At 45.9% G+C, this 16,205-nt stretch overlaps 1 protein-coding gene and 1 long non-coding RNA gene across 6 annotated transcripts in view; one reads left to right on the top strand and one right to left on the bottom strand.

Moving 5' to 3' along the window:
* The window catches only part of LOC143182227 (uncharacterized), a 59,039-nt gene that overhangs the window by 10,547 nt on the left and 32,287 nt on the right, over positions 1–16,205 (top strand). Inside the window, exons 2-3 of one of the 2 annotated variants that reach the window (XM_076383115.1) lie at positions 8,068–8,145; positions 15,361–15,658. In XM_076383115.1, coding sequence (XP_076239230.1) covers positions 8,068–8,145; positions 15,361–15,658 — 376 coding nt within the window. The remainder of the gene's footprint in view (positions 1–8,067; positions 8,146–15,360; positions 15,659–16,205) is intronic. The other variant, XM_076383116.1, reaches the window with a different exon arrangement.
* The window catches only part of LOC143182235 (uncharacterized), a 66,912-nt gene that overhangs the window by 32,523 nt on the left and 18,184 nt on the right, over positions 1–16,205 (bottom strand). The window lies entirely within an intron of this gene.

Below are 16,205 nucleotides of genomic sequence, written 5' to 3'. Positions count from 1 at the left end.
TGCAATCATTCTCGCTTCACTCGTTTCCATCTATCACAGCGGACAGTTAATTTCCGGGTACTTCTCGTCTCGAATCGATTACGAATTGAGTCTCAGACACACGAGTCGTCTTGTAAATAATTCATACCCTGGGAATGATTTATATTTCACAGCCTAAGCGCCGGCTGGACTCCTGCATATTCCCGTGGAAAATAATAAGACATGATCATTGAGGTTTCTAATTAGCAGCGCGTTTCTATGAGTCGCCGAAGATTGCTTCTGAGAAATTCAGTAATTCCAGCGGATCGATGCCCAACAAGGGTGCATCGGTGCATTTACATCGATACGCGGAAGATTAACGTGGGCAATAACACTGTTTCGTAATAGAAGATTGACGCCGAGAGTCAAGACTGTTATGAGGGGAAAAGTGGCAACGACAGTTACTAACTCACTGTCGAACGTTGCAAAACTGTTATTAATCGAGATTAGCATACGAACATGTTTCTCTCCGACAACCGATAAAAGCTACCAGAGATTATCAATTAAGGACTGTCCACCCATTCGTTCCACTAAAAGACACAATTATACCCTACACTATGAGAGGATCGTAAACGTTTTCATCTTCGGTCCATAAATCAGTATGACGTTCCAGGAGTTAATACTCCTGTGTCAGTCAGATTCGCAAGTGGACGTCTCGACAGAGAGTGCACGCAGAATTCTCAAAGTTCTCAATTCTGGGGGATCAAAGGAAGCCCAGATCGTAGGTCTCTTGTCTTCAGTAAACTGTAATCACGACGTGTCTGGTTGATCCAGAAATATAGCAAGGTCGTAAAATCAATCAAACTGTGAAGTAAAGAGGCACTGGGACAAGTAAAGTGAGAGGGATATTGGAAAGTGGGAGCTTCAGTCTCTTACAGGATCACAATCAGTAGATTTCACAGAAGTTTTAGTGTTTCCTCTTTACTCCATTCGTAAATTTATATCTACTGTTGGTCAGTTCACGCTTATTATATTCCACTTTAACGATAGTGCTCATAAATGTTACTTTTTGAGTCTAAAGAATTTCAGTTTGTAAGAGACGTACCAACGAGGATATACTGCATTAGATGTCCGTTTCTATTTGACGATACTTTTACTTGATATGCCACGCTATATTTCTGGCCAAACTGTACCAAATTGAAACATACAGAGCCGCGGTGAATCATCCTAATTAGACTGACAGCGTCCAAGGGACAATTGCATGGGGCCAGTCTCGGGCCATTGTTGCGCTCAATTAAAGCGCGACCGCGGAATCGCGTTTGAAACACGATACACCTCGCTAAAGATTTCAACTCGCTCGTTACGCGACAATCAGTCGGTCTCTGTTCGCGGATGTCTCGACCCTCCCACGCGCGACCTGCTCCATAAATATGCAAGCATACAGCGCCTCGATCCCGCTGAAAAATTTGATACTCGATCGTGCGTGGCGCTCGTTAACCGAATGGAATTTTACCTTTGGCATTTGACACGAGGCCAGCCACGCTTTCCCAGAGGAGTTGCCCAACAGCCAACCGATCGCACCAATTAGTAGTTACGACGGAAATCGCGCGGAGAATCGAGTGAAAATCAGCGAGGCCCAAACGCGGCGTGGACCCTTGCACAACGAAAATGTCAAGACGATTTCACGGATTTACGATTCACGCAGACGCGTTACGCGACGTTTTATGCAAATATTAATCGCCGCGATAACTCCCCAAGTTTCCAGCTGTTCGAGCCCGCTGTATTTGCAATTATAAGCAGTTTGTCCGAATGGAGCCGAATAGAGGGAGGCACGCGCCTAATTGGATATATAGTGATCGAATCTCTTTGGTCAATTTGTACATTCACCGAGGCTAATTAACGAGTTAATTAGCATTCGAATTCAACGGTGAAGCGCGACCAAGCATTGAATTATGCGCTTACCGCCACGTGTTTTTTCCTCGCTGGACACTCGTACGCGTTAATTATGAGCGATCTCCGAGACACCACAGGGAGTGAAGAACGCCGTCTAACGCAAGTATTTGACACGGGAGAAACAATCTCGTTAAGAGGTGATTACGCAACACGCGAGCGTCATCGACGAATTTACTGTTATGTTAATAATTATCCTTGGACTGAAGCTTCCCGTCGCGGACTGCCTGCGCGATGAATCGTGGGCAGTGTTTCACTCGAATCCGAATCGATCCTTGTTTGTTTTCAGAAATGGCAAATTTCAAACAATACCGCTGATCTACGCGAGATTTTCGCGGAAAGGTCAATGAACTAGATCTCCATTTTATCCGCGAATGCTGATCGCGGCTGGGCTTATCGCGTGCGTGACTACTAGTGAGATTAATGCTTTCGCGATCTCCTTATTGGGTTACGTGCTTCTGAGAATCGCATAGTCGCTATTATTTTACTATTTACAATATAGAAAGGAATCGTGCTTCGAGGGCTCGCTGTAGTCACGCTGGCACCGAGAAAAGCCGGAAACTGCAAGGACCAATTTATCTAGCATGACAGGCTCATGGATATATGTATAACAGCGGCAGGCGTCGGTTAATTATTACGCGTCGGCCTCAAAGCGCGAGACACGACACCAACTCGGTAATCTTGTTTTGTTGTCTCCTTTTCTCACGTACTATCCGTCGTGACTTCACGCGAGTGACTGTATTTCTTCTAGAAAGATAATTCGATACATTTTGTTACTTGGATAAATATTGCGCTATACGTTGAGCTAGATCGTGGAATCACCCTGTAGACTCTAAGAAATAGAAACAATTTCTTTTTTGAAGGAAGAGTATTAGGCGCGAAGTTTCACAAAATTTCAAAAAATGGAGATAATATCTTTAGTCTGTGAGTGGCTCATGTAAGAATCACTAGTTTCAGAGCACCCTCAAAAATAGACATAAGTATGTTAAGTTCGGTAGAACTACTGTCAAAGAGCAACGATCTCGAAGTCGACAAGTTACACTTCCCAGAGTAGCATCCCGATTGATCCAAGCTTGAATCTCAATCGAGCAAACGGTGTATTATTCCCGTCTCTCGGTGGAATATTCTCCAGGAGGCAGAGCTGACAGGAGACGCGATGTAACGGCTGCTTCCGCGGCATTCGTCTTTCAGCAGCATCGGCATTCGGCCGAGGCAACAATTTCGTAACGCTTTCAGACCTCTTTCCCAGAAGCCAACGCGCTCCCGCGAATACCAACGACACGAATTCGTCGATCCCCATTGATGTCAGCGTTTCGCCCGATTCACAATCGACGTCGACGCTTCAGGAATATCGAGGCGCGTCTGGCTGTCCTCTGACGCGTCAGGACGCACGCTGCGAGCAAATGTGAAGGAAAAAGAGTCGTCCTCTGTCGTCTTCCATCGTGAATGCTGATTTCTTCTCTGAACCGAAACATCCTGTTGGTATACTCATCTTTCTTTATGCTTCTCGATTCTCCGAAGAGAAAACGAAACTGTACGCCGCTTTCCTCTACGTATCTGCTTCGAAAGGTCTCTCCACTTTCACGCGACGATTGGACAATCGTAATCGTCTGGGTATGGTAGTAATTATTGCAGAGGAAGCGTTTGGAACCTAGGGCGAGGCTCTCGTAAGGGGAGCAACGACCCTCGCGGATCAGACTCTCGAACTTGGTTTACTAACATTTGCCAGCTAGACTCGCCCCGCGGGAGCTGACTATCTTGAGCCACTAGCTATTTCGGCGGCGACGCACGAAGGATCCTGCATACCGATATGCTCGGTGCGCACCCATGCCCGCCGAAATGCGAACCATCGACCCAGTGACGCGCGAATGCCGACTCCTCGCTCGTCTGCGTCCCCCCGAGCTTCGAGGCGCGAACTTTGAGTCTAGGCACTGCTGAACCTCTACAGGCACTCATGGTTCTATCTTGGAACTTGTTGAGATTTCTATCTTTCCAACTTTGACATAGAAAAGCACTCGTTTCCTCAGAAGTCTTCCAAGACCCAAAGTCAAAGGTTGCCAGTGCACGTAGCTTCTCCAGTCGTCGAAGAAAGCCACTTTGACAGGAACTGTTCACGTCCAGTCGATCTAAAGAGGCCTTCTGTTGCGTCAGGGCTTCGCGCGATTAGTCACGAGATATTTCCGAACCATTGAAAACGGACAACTTGTATCCGTCGGATCGGGTTAAGGCCAGCACTCATTGAGCTGTTACTGCGGAAGGTGCGCCAGTAGTCGTCGCCTTTGCATAAAAGCTGCACCGCGATAAAAATAGACGACAAATCGTCGATTTCACGGCGCTCCGTAATCGGATGTGAACCGAGGAATTCAATTACCGACGCCTTTAGCCTCGTCCTCTAGTGTGGCTAATCGGTGATTGAAAATTCTCCCGTGACCACCGTGTCGATCGCAGCGGACCACGCGAGACTTTCCCGAAGCGAGGCGTTTGTGTGCTTGGGATCGTAAAGAGAGTTTCTCCGTGAAGGTTCGTTGGGCGATTCGCTACGAGGAAGAACGCGATCTCTGTGCGTAATTGGACGCAACCCGAAACCGATGACATTTCGCCGAGGGGCAGCTGAGCTCGTCGACGTTAATCGTTGCGCGATAGCTTGGTAATTGTCGTTGGTCATCGAAGAAAACAGAAATTACGACCGCCATAAATGTTGGAGAAAGGTGTGTGGAATGAACGTTCCGTGTAACAGGTTCGAAGGGCGAGAATCAAGGAGCTATGTGCCTTTGGATTCTATCACTTTAATTACCTTCTCATGTCTGGGGGTTGTGAACACTTGACCATCCTTTATGAATTAACAAAACAGCCTGAATCTGCTGGGTACAGTATCTCGATCCTTAGAGTCTGACCATAGGATAACTCATTCCCCTTAATAATTCCTCAAGAGTGAACTACATAGTCCGAGTTAATCCTTTCATGAATGAATGATTTTTTTGGAGTATCTTCTATTATTTTTTTGATGTCTAAGCTTCTAATAGGAATGTGTGATAGTAGAAAAAGATATGAAAAGGATTAAAGTAGAACTCCTATCGTAGCCTTGTCATCATTTACTCCAACTTGCGTCGCCTCCTGTTAATTCAGCCCACTCCAAATCTATTGGACCGTACGATTAATGCTCTCTTTGATCAAGATACCTCGGCTCCACATCGTTCATGGCAAATGAGAAGGGACAATCGGCCGATCGATAAAAATTTGATAGATCGCTGGCGTCGGCATATGTGTCGACGCGTTAGCATCGTTTAAGACTATGTAGCCAGAGAACGAACGAGCTCTGCTATCAAATACGTTCTCGCATCGTACATACGCACCGTCGGTCTCGAAACTGGTTCACGAGTGTGCAGGGTCCTCTGCGGGGAGTCCGCGAGGGTTTCACGCAGATAACGGGTCTGCATATTAGTTATGCATCATGCGACATCGTTTTACAATTGCGTCTAACGCGGACCTTGTGCCCTTTTTTCACGAACAATGGAGCGATGCGTCTCCCTGGGACGCGTTTGTAGAATGGTAGTGATGAATCGCTTGCTCTATTCTAACAAACGACAGTGTCAACACTGCATGTGTGATACAGGAAACTAGACATTGGTTGAGGGAGAGGAAGATCGATGTAAGAGTGCATCAAATTTTATGCGAAAATTAGAAATATTAAAAATAATAGAAAATTAATCCTTGTATTGGTGCAAAGTGATGATAAAATCATTTAAGGATCTAGAAGTTAAAGAGTTAACATTCTATACTCTTCTGCAGATTCGAATTTTCCATAAATGCATAAAAATCCGCAGCCTATTCAGCAATTATAGGCAAGAGTTAACATTATACGCTCTGCAACCCTATCTCTGATCGCTGCAGCCATTTATCGATACCAGTACAAGATCCCCCGGAAAAACAGCCGAGAACCGCGATCACAAGACTCTTTGTCGGCTCGATCCTCGAGCAAGGTCGACCCGTGGCATCGCTAGAACGAGCAGCGATTGCATCTCGCTAATTGCTCGCTCCGCGACGGGGGCACCGTAAATTGCTCGCCCTTAGTGCAACTCTAATTCCCGACCGAACCTCTCGATAACAGTGTACAGTTCAATAATGATCCACGATCGCTAATTATAACAGTTTCCCCGAGCGCTTCTTAAGATTAATGCAGCTTTTGATTTAGGGCGCGCGGGATACTTCGTCAATTATTGTGAAGCGAGGGTGAATCACTTAACCCCAAACCAGTTTTATTTTACCCCTTGGCACTCGATAGATACCTAGTTCTCTACACTTCAAAAACTGCTAAAATAGAAAACCTTTTTTTCAGAAACTTTGAAAAGCAAATTTAGAAGACACAACAGAGATACATTAGCCATCAGACGAAATGATTTCACAATAGAAGTAGCGCTTTTAATTTTCTATGCAAAACAAATTAAAAATGTGTCTACTGCTATGTAAATTCTACTGGATTATTAATCGCTAACGAGTACACTCGATAAATCACCGATCGTCGCGTGCAGCCGACTGCACCTTGAAGGAAAGGACAGTTTCTTCCCTGGCTGAATAATATCCTACTGTCATAAGCGATCGCGCGATGAACGATGGAAACTTTTCGCATACATTACCAGCGCATCGCCGTATTTTCCAGTCACTCGGCCACCTCCGCTCCGATCGTAGTTTGCACGCGAGCTATTCGTCGCGGCGCGAACCTCAGGCGAAAGCGTGCAATGGTCGGCGAGTGTGCACGCGATGGACAACGACCGGCGGGAGGACGTCTCGCGTCGGGACAAAAATAGTTGACCCGCTTGAAATCGCGCGCCGCCGCGTCGAAAGCGTCCACCTCGTCGCGCGATCATCGAGTCCGTCGCGGCGTCGCGTCGCCACCTTGTGAACGCGAGCCCGACACTCAGGTGGGCGCGCTGCGTCGATGAATGAATATTAATCGCAGTGTTCTGAACAGACCTGCTCTCCTTGCGGTACTATTTCGATTAAAAACAATGCCTGCTATATTATGCTGCGTGTAAACTGGTACAGGTTGGGATACAATCGCTGGGGATTTTCTATACATGACGCCTTGTTAATCATTAGATAAAAAAAAGGATTGTTATTGTCAAGTGTTTCCAGTGATTGTGTCCCAGTCTATAGCAGCCTTTCTACAGAGTCTAATACAACAAGTGTTACGCCCTGTATAAATCAGCTGACGAGATATCTGGAATTCTTATAGCTGTAGACTCTAGAGTGCTCTAGAGTACTCTAGATCCTAGCTTCGTCTTGTTAGATTATGTGGGACGCGGAGCGTAGAGGCGTTTTTCCGCTCTGAACTCAATTGCTGTCCACACGATATGACATATCCTGTACCAGTGGTCCCGTTCATTAGAACGAGAAGCGACTCGATTTTTGCCCAGCATTAATGAAACTGTAAACGCGGCTTATTAGAAGTCGCTAGTAGAGACGTCTACTCTCGTTACTACCGCGAACTTTTGCTGTGGCTTCCCGTTACCGCTAATAGGTATTCTGATCGTTCTGCCTCGGGATGAATGGAGCGACCCTATTTGGCCCGAGGAACGAGTTCTTTCAATGAAAACCACCTTGTATGAACGAATCCGCTCCTCTCCGCGCCGTGACCCTCCTCTCGCTTGCGTCCTGTCGCTTCGACCGGTACGAGACACACGGCGCGAGGAGGCAATAAAAATACCACGCTATCCTGTGTCGTTCATTCAGCCCTGCCATATGTAGCGATCGTGTCAGCGGGCTGACACTTGTACTCCAATCCCCCGACACTGTTTTTCTGTAAGACTGAGCCAGTCAAAGAGGAGCGTCTTGAAAGGAGCGATTCGCTCACTCTTGACCAGGGATAGTGTTGGGAAATTTTTGCGTACGATGAATTAAGTGGTGAGGTCAACGAACGGTCAGACATGTCACAGAGATAATAAGAGGTTTTAGAAGGTGCTTTGGCTTTGAGTCTTGTACTAATCCTTATTACACCAAAGTAGAATCACTGAAAGCTCAAATAGAGAGACTTTAAATATTCAAAGACTTTCGAATATTTAAAGTTTTTAAATTTGAAGATTTGAAAATTTAAAAATTTGAAAATTGTGTTAAAGAAAAAAAGTCCCTAAGCCATCTTTCACACTTTCTTTTTTCCGCCAGGTTGGAGATGGAAAGGTGGTGTCTCATAGGTCGAACGACATCGACGAGATGTTTCCTCAGCGGCGAGAGGTTGACAAGGTACGCGTCCACGCCCCGGAATGCGAACGCGTTCGGTTAATTAAACATCGACAAGGCGAATTGTCGATGGTCTTCTGAGAGCCACTTGCGCTCGCGTGTTACGTACCATGCATCGACGCGTCATTGAAATACTGCACGGTTCAGTAGCCGCCACTGGCACGATGGCAATCTAGATCCGCTTAATCGGCTCGCAGCTCGATCGCACCGATTGTTCCGCCGGGTGAAATCGTGCCACTGTGATCTACTCTGTTTTTCGCTTAGTTTCGACTCCTGCATCTTGAACAAGGAACTCGAAAAGCCTGAGTTCTCAAGGAACTTAAGGAATCTGAGTTCCTAAGGAATCGAAGGCATCTGAGTTTCTAAGGAACCTAAGGAACCTAAGATATCTGAGTTCCTAAGGAACCTAATTTTTTAAGGAACCTAAGTTCTTAAAGAATCTAAGCACCCTAATCTTTAGCTAGGATGAAATGTCAACAACAATGCCTGACTCGTCAACACTCACAGGCTCCCTAAGACAATCGACGAGGCTCTCAGTCTGGTAATTTGCAGCAAGCACGCGGCCATTGTCCTCCAGTAGATCTATTCTTTGATACACGGACGCGGCTCGCGATAGATTTATCGCGATGGCTGCCAGAGGAGCACGGATAAATAAATTTCCAGGCATTTATTTATCCCCGAAGACTTTCTAAGGAGTGTCGACGTGCGCACCGTGTTCTGCAAGGCGTGAATACAAGATGATGTCATGCAGGCGTTGCACCTTCCCCTGTTAATGGTCAGCAACTGTACCGAGCAGAACTTCTGGATGATCTCATTGATTAGCGCGAATGAACGCGATGTCAGAGTGCAAGCTACTCGATTTGCCTATTCGATACGTTCTTCGAGCCTTCGATTTATCGACCACTTTCCCGTTTCCATTCTTTCCACTATCGTGCACATTTATCGTGCACATTAATCGTGTACGTGAGCCATTTAGAATTCTCTCTGGGGAAGTTGGAATGACTCCACGACTGACACAAGTAGAGAGAACGCAGAAGTGGCCAAAAACACGCGTGGAATTTGGGATCGGACCTCAACGACCTCGAAGATCTATGAGAGGATTTCGCGAACGCTGGAACGTTGGCCCAGGCCTTCGAACCAGTACTAAAATAATTTCTTCCATGCTTCTATGCTAATACTTAGAATCTGTGCAAAGGAAACAGTAACTCAACTTAGAAGCATATAATTATAATCTTAATTACATAGTACATAACCTTTGAATAATAATACAAAAATTCACGAGGGTTCGTGGTAATCCTAGGGATCTAAGATTGATCGATGAAGTCTGCAAGCAAAATCAGAGGCTATTTCGATCGTGTTCGGATCGATCGCCAGATGGGAATCAAAGTGGCAGCCACTTATGTTCCAGATGCGCGCATCCAGCGACAGTGATTCTGTTTGTCGTGTAGCATCGATTAATCGATGGCCAGTCTTCGCGGGAGACAGCCAGGCGTCGAACACAAGAATCACGGAATGAATCATCGAAAGTGGCTTGGTCATGTACTCCACGAGCTACTCTTCGGGCCTGGCAGACCACCCGTGAAAGAAAAGAAGGGACAAAGAGAGGCCGGGTACATCGATCATAAATTAACTATGAATCGCACGCAGACCTCTGACTAACAGTCGACCGAGTACCAAGAAGTTCCGCTGCAAACTCCTCCTTTCTGATTCACCTCTCGCAATTAAAATTCTGCGTGCTATAAGTCGTCGACGAATCGAGTTTCACCGAATACCGATCCACAGCGTCCCACTGAACCTTGGAAGGTGAATGATTGGCTAACCACTAGCAAAATTGAAAAATAATTCTGATCGTGGTGAGACGTGTTACGAGAACGAGGATAGCGAAATTGAGCGAGTCAACCGTTTTCACAGGTATCTAAATGGGTCAGGCGGAACGAAAAACGTGTTTCAATTCGACATTTGAATATCAAATTCTGTCGAACGTGTCGCTATCGAGTCGAAGCATTACGTCATGCCTCTGTTTCGTCCTCGTCGCTCGCGCCTAATTTTCATCTTCGTTGTTCCGCAGTGACTTTATAAGAGATAAGGCATCGACTGAGCATTCTCTACACATGTCACACGATTAGGACGTAACCGAACATTGTCGTTACACGAAGCTCAGTGTCTAACACGTGGGTTGACTGTCGAACAGGTCACTGCACGATGTTTATGCTGTCGTTTAGGATACATTTCAACGAGAGAAAAAGTTACGAGCGTTTCGGTGAAATCGATCGGGGCCAAGTGTTCGCCAGAAGAAACGGAAGTGGCTCGAAACTTCTGCTAGCTGTGCATCGAATCCCCAGAGTTTGCGAAACGAGCACGCTTTCATCTTCCTTGGACCGTGGCCAATTTCTCCGATGGGAAGAACTGTATTTTCGTTAGCGACCCGATAAAAATATTCCAAAAGTCTCGCTAGCGAGACGATCTCTCCCTTCAACACCGACCCCTCCTCTACCTAACCGCTTTCGCAAATGAGATTCGCGCAAAGGAAACACGCGAGAAAGCATGGGCAAATATTTGTCACTGGATTTCAAAGCTTCTGCGAAAGAGAGCTTCGGATGCTCGACGAGCTATGGAACGATTGTTACCAACAACGAGAGCATTAATAAATCACTTATCTCGGCGAAGATAAGACGACTCGGCTGAAGAAGGCTGCGTGCCGATCTAGTCTCGATAACGATCCTCCTCGACGAAATAAAATTGCTCGATTAATCGTTTGACTATGACAAACGATTAAGCACATGACTTGTATACACGGAACGATCGCCGCTCTCATCTTCCTTTGCTTACTACGAGTCAATTGTTGCTAACAGACGCCGATAAGATCGATGATTAATAAAACTCGGTCACGGTGGGAAATATGAATAGCCATGACGTACTGACTCGCGCGAGCCTCGATCCCTGTAGCTCATTAGTTCGTTAACACTGTTGCTCCTCAGCTCATTAACACTCTGCAGCCCGTAGCAATTTAACAGCTGCAGGTACCAATGATTAAGGTGCCTCTAATGTTCAGCTCGATCGTCATTCATATCAATTAAGCTCGTGGGCGCGAATGTGTTCCTAGAAGTTACGGCGGTGCACTATCAATGACGATCGCGGTCGGCTATGGTCTCCCATGCTGAATGGCAGAGACCAGTAGCGGCAGACAGCCTGGCAGCGAGGCGATCCCTTTCTCAGAAGCCGCGATTTGTATGGGGATCGCACGCCAAGTCCCCCATGCCTTCGCGTTCACCTGCATTTTTCTGTCGCTCTATCTTCGCGTCGGTATCTCGCGTAGATAAAAATACCTAAGAGCAGAGACAAACCCTTCTGAAGGCTCACGAGCCTTCGCGAGGCAGACCTCGTGAATGTTCCCTTCGTTTCATCGTTGGAAAATTATTGATCTCTTGGGAGCTATACAAGCATTAATTTTATAGGGCATTACAGAATTAGTGGTACAAGAGGAAAGCTGGGTATAAAAATGTAAAAGGCTTCAAAGATTTGAAAATTTGAATATCTGAATATTTGAACATTTGAAAATTTAAAAATTTGAATATTTGAAAATTTGAATATTTGAAAATTTGAATATTTGAAAATTTGAATATTTGAAAATTTGAATATTTGAAAATTTGAAAATTTAAATATTTAAATATTTGAAGATTCCATTGACTATAGACCTCTGTATACAGATAAGCTAGAAGCATTCCCTTTCCTCATTTACTCCTCAAATCCCCAAAAGTGTACTTCAATAGAAAACCCCAGAGTCACCCCCTTGCAGCTTGTACTACCAATTCTGAAACATCCTATAGATATCCTGCAGGCATGAAGAGGCGTGAAGACGCCCTAGAGATCAGAAGATTGTGTAAACACCTAAAATCTGCCCGCAGAACTAAAGTAGAAGCAACGTGGGATCAAGATGAATCAGACCTCCCCTGTTCCTGCATAAACTCTAATCCCAGCGACGATCTAACACGAGAATATGTGACCCAGATTTCCATAATGCAAATGATAGGCTTCCAGAAACCTCTAATCGGACCACCATTAAGACTTTTGGGTGGTCCAGGGGCTGGTCTCGGCCTGGACCCGATATTTAATAATAGGAGGTGCAGCGAAAGTGCGCTAAGGCTTCTTGATGCTCGCCGCGCGGTGCAAGCTGCATTTAAGGGCGCTTAAAGCGTCCTTCTTTTCTTTTTGCAGGGGAATCCCTGGCTAGAAGAATCCTCAGAGGTAGAATACAGTTCCAATATGAATTCCGCCCTTCCCACTCTGCGAACCGGACTTTTTACTATCGACTTCAAAGCAATTTAGTTGTTTGAGCGTCGAGCTTACTTCAAGCCACTGTAAATTTCACTAGACACCTTTACGCCTCTTCGTAACAGCGCTTACGTAATCTCGTCAAACAATTAACAAGTAACGTCGATAGGAGTGAAGAATAAACGCGGTTCAGTCCCTTTTACGAGTCTCCACGTTCTACTGAATTGTCCCAGAGATCAAACAGCTGTACTTTGAGATAGAGCTGAACTCGCGACGTAATCGTTCGCCCTGTTTCTCTGAAACCCGTGCCAAGTCTCTCGATCTTTTTATAGTTCATATAATCTAATATTTTATAGCAGCGGGAAGACAATGCACGATAATACATTTAACGACTGTGCTCGTTGCTGCACTAAGACTCCCCGTGAATAAATGACCCGATCGCGTTTTACGATCTCAGTTAAAGCAATTTCCATCTAAATCTTATCCCTTAAAGGCTCTGTCTTTTTATTCCAGAAAAAGAATTTTGATCTTGCCCTGAATTTGCAGCCTTATCTATTTTACCAGCGTATTCTCGTCCCCTAAGAATATATCTCGTGTACATATTAAGAAGTCTATCTCGAGTAAACACACCAGCAGTAAAAAGGTATTACGCGATCCACTGACTCACTCATTAAAATTTCGGGAACCGAGTTGACTATATTACGCGATGCGCAACGAGGCAAATTAACCATCGCGAGCGTGTCGCGAAGCGACCCAAAAACGCGTGTGGTCTAGTTTACAATAGCCGTGGCGTTATCAGTGTTACCAACGCGTTAGCATCCTTGAAGCATGACTGACGAGTTTACGGAATAAACGACGAGTCGACGACCCCTGCTTTTTTATCGTGAATTTTCACAAGCTCATTCTCGATCCTCTGCCACGAGCAGCACCGGTGACCCCTGACCTCAGCGTCGTAAAACACACACGCATAATTCTCCGAAATTGATTCTCTCCTCCTCGATCACGGTAAATATAACCAAGAGTTCCTCCTTTTCCCGGCATTTATCGTTGCGTACTATTCAATTTAATTATTCTCGAGCAGTAACTGGTATCTAATCACAAGCAGACTTGATAATTCCGCGTATTTACCCGTCTATAACAAAGTTCGTCGAGCAGAGGAATGTGTGCTTGTGGGAAGCCTGAAGCCTTTCGACCTTCTGGAAAAAGTGGACATCGGATTGTATCTGAGATTCACAGAAATTCCTTATGGGTAGCACTGAATTCGCCTCGGGCTGACCCCACACTGACCTGCGTTCCTGTGGGATGGTTAGAAATAGTGCAGCGCGCGTCCTTCGGATTTATCGGTGGCCTAATCCTCTTTCTGCGATCCGAGATCAAAGAGAATGAGAGATTCTCCTGTGAACGAGCTTTATGGGCCTGAACCTCTAATATATTATCGATACAAAAGCCTCTCAAAATATCCTGCGCCTATAAAATTCAAAACGATCGAGTCCCCTTCGATATGAATTATTCTCGAGAAGAAGTATTCAGATAAGAAGCAGAAGCTGCCACAACTCCAGTAACAGCTGACTATTATTCTACGACCTTTCAGACTGTGCTTGGATCAGTCTTTTTCCACTGCTCGCGCAAGGTTCCCCACGGTAAACGAGGCGTTTATCGATTCCAAGTGCTATTCGATCGCGAGCGCGGTGTTACACAACTTACAATATGTTACATTTCGAGTAATTGGCAGTATTGTGAGTGGAGAACAAGTCAATTCCAGCCACCCTTTGTCCGTCCCACGATAAATTATATTGAGCCTCCCCCCGCGGCTTCGATGCGCGATAGCAGATAGGAGATAAAGAAAAATAGATGGTCAGTCGAGCGTTCAATGGTTTCTATTCAATTACCCCTCGCCTCTATCGGCGAATAATAACAACACTTAAGGCGCATTAATAATATCGAGCAGACCGAAATCCTGTAGAAGATTCATGACTTGCAGTCGAAAGAGCGAGCAAATAATGTCGAGGCGGTTTTGAAGCTCGAGTAGGTCAGAGAAGTGTTTTTCTTGCGCTGCGATCGCGGCGAGAATTTGAGAGGATCGCGAGAGGCACGCGAAAAAGAAGCGACAGACGCAGCTGGTAGATGCCCGAGGCAGCGAGTGTTCGCGAAGACTGTGACAAGAGGCTGGATCAGGAATGAACTCAAAATTTCGAGGCACTGAGGAATCCCAAAGTGGGGGATACCACCCTCTGGGCGGCTTTGGATCGGTCCAGAAGGTGGTAGTAGCCTCGAATGCATCTGGGGGGAGTTAAATAAAAATAGTTGAATAAAAAGGGGATGACTGTGTTATTTACAACAATGTCTTTCTTTAGTACTATGCTGTGGAATATAGGTAAAAATATAGTGAAAAAAGGGGGCAAATTTTTCAGTGCCTCTTTCTGCCTCTTATTATTTCTTTAGAAAAGCTAGATCTCTAGGGAGTCACTGAATGATTCTTTCCTAAAAAGAGGGTGCAAGTTAAACAAGTTTGGGAACCTCTGATCCAGAGAACCTCTCCGATACGTGTCAGTGTATCCATGCACGCAATCGCTAGGATTGTTTCTATTAAGCGGCTCGAGATGAAAGGGTTCCAGATGCTACAAACGGTGACTAAGTAGGTCTACGTCCTCTTTCTAAGCAGGTCGTCTCATAAGGTGCCTGGTCAGATGTAAATTCACTTATTAACTTTATCTGCGACAGAGGATCGAGGGTTTGGAAGCAGAACAGTTGGCCACCCACGATCGAAAAACGATAACAACAGGGGTAAATTTATGCGATGCCTCTTCTCACTAATCGTTCCACCTTTTTGCTCGCAAACGCGCGTGAGCGATATTTTACGTCTTTTAGCGATCGAGGGTAGTGTGTCTAGACAAGGCTCCATCGTCCTTTCGGTCGTAACTCATCCAGATTTCTTCTGTCATTCAGGACTACACGGAGGACGACGACGAGGGCGAGACTCCAGCCACGCCAGCGACGACGACCACCACCACGACTACCACGACCACCACCACGACGTCGAGGCCTGTGGTCACCCAAAATTACGATTACAGGGACCCCAGAGCATATGATGGCAGCACAGGGGCTCAGTACAACGGGTACCAATCGAAGAACGACTATCCACCCATGTCAGCGCACAGTGTCCACAAGTGGCAGTCTCTAGGCACTCGAGAGAGCGTCAAAGAAACCAGGGGCAACATGCAGCAGTACAACAAGAACGGAAAGAGTAAGTTCGGCGACTCGATCGAAAGATCGTATGCGAATTCTTGCGAGGCTGTAATCGAGATACCTTCCTGTCGATTTATGCAAGCCGTGGTACTCTCATCGTGCGACCCCGCCACCGTTATTAATCGTCGTTAAATCGACGAGGGTGGTCCAGGCCTCGTCAACGCGATCCACCTTGCCACTAATTATGCCTTGAACGTAAATATCGCGCGTGTAATTATGGACTGGTTCGTTAAATGCTTTTTGCTAGAAATTAATAGGGTCCTGACTCGAAAGTCTTAACGATCGAACTGTGTCAAAAAGCTTGGAGCATCCTGTACAGGATTTGTGTGGAGTACCTGTCGCGATGACGGAATGAAATGACTGCGAATTGAATGGCTACTAGCGAAGGCGTTGCACCTTTCCAAGTGACGCGATTGCATAATCTGGCTGAGACTACTGGCTCTTCCTTTTCGATCAGCTCCTTAGGTCTCGCGAGGATCGACCCTCGATCGCGTAGCGGAGCAGAGAACGGAATACTGAGCAAGCTATTAATATGCAAATTAATG

Source organism: Calliopsis andreniformis, chromosome 8 (genome assembly GCF_051401765.1).
Source record: "Calliopsis andreniformis isolate RMS-2024a chromosome 8, iyCalAndr_principal, whole genome shotgun sequence".
NCBI lineage: Eukaryota > Metazoa > Arthropoda > Insecta > Hymenoptera > Andrenidae > Calliopsis > Calliopsis andreniformis.
This window is presented reverse-complemented; position numbering and strand designations above follow the sequence as displayed.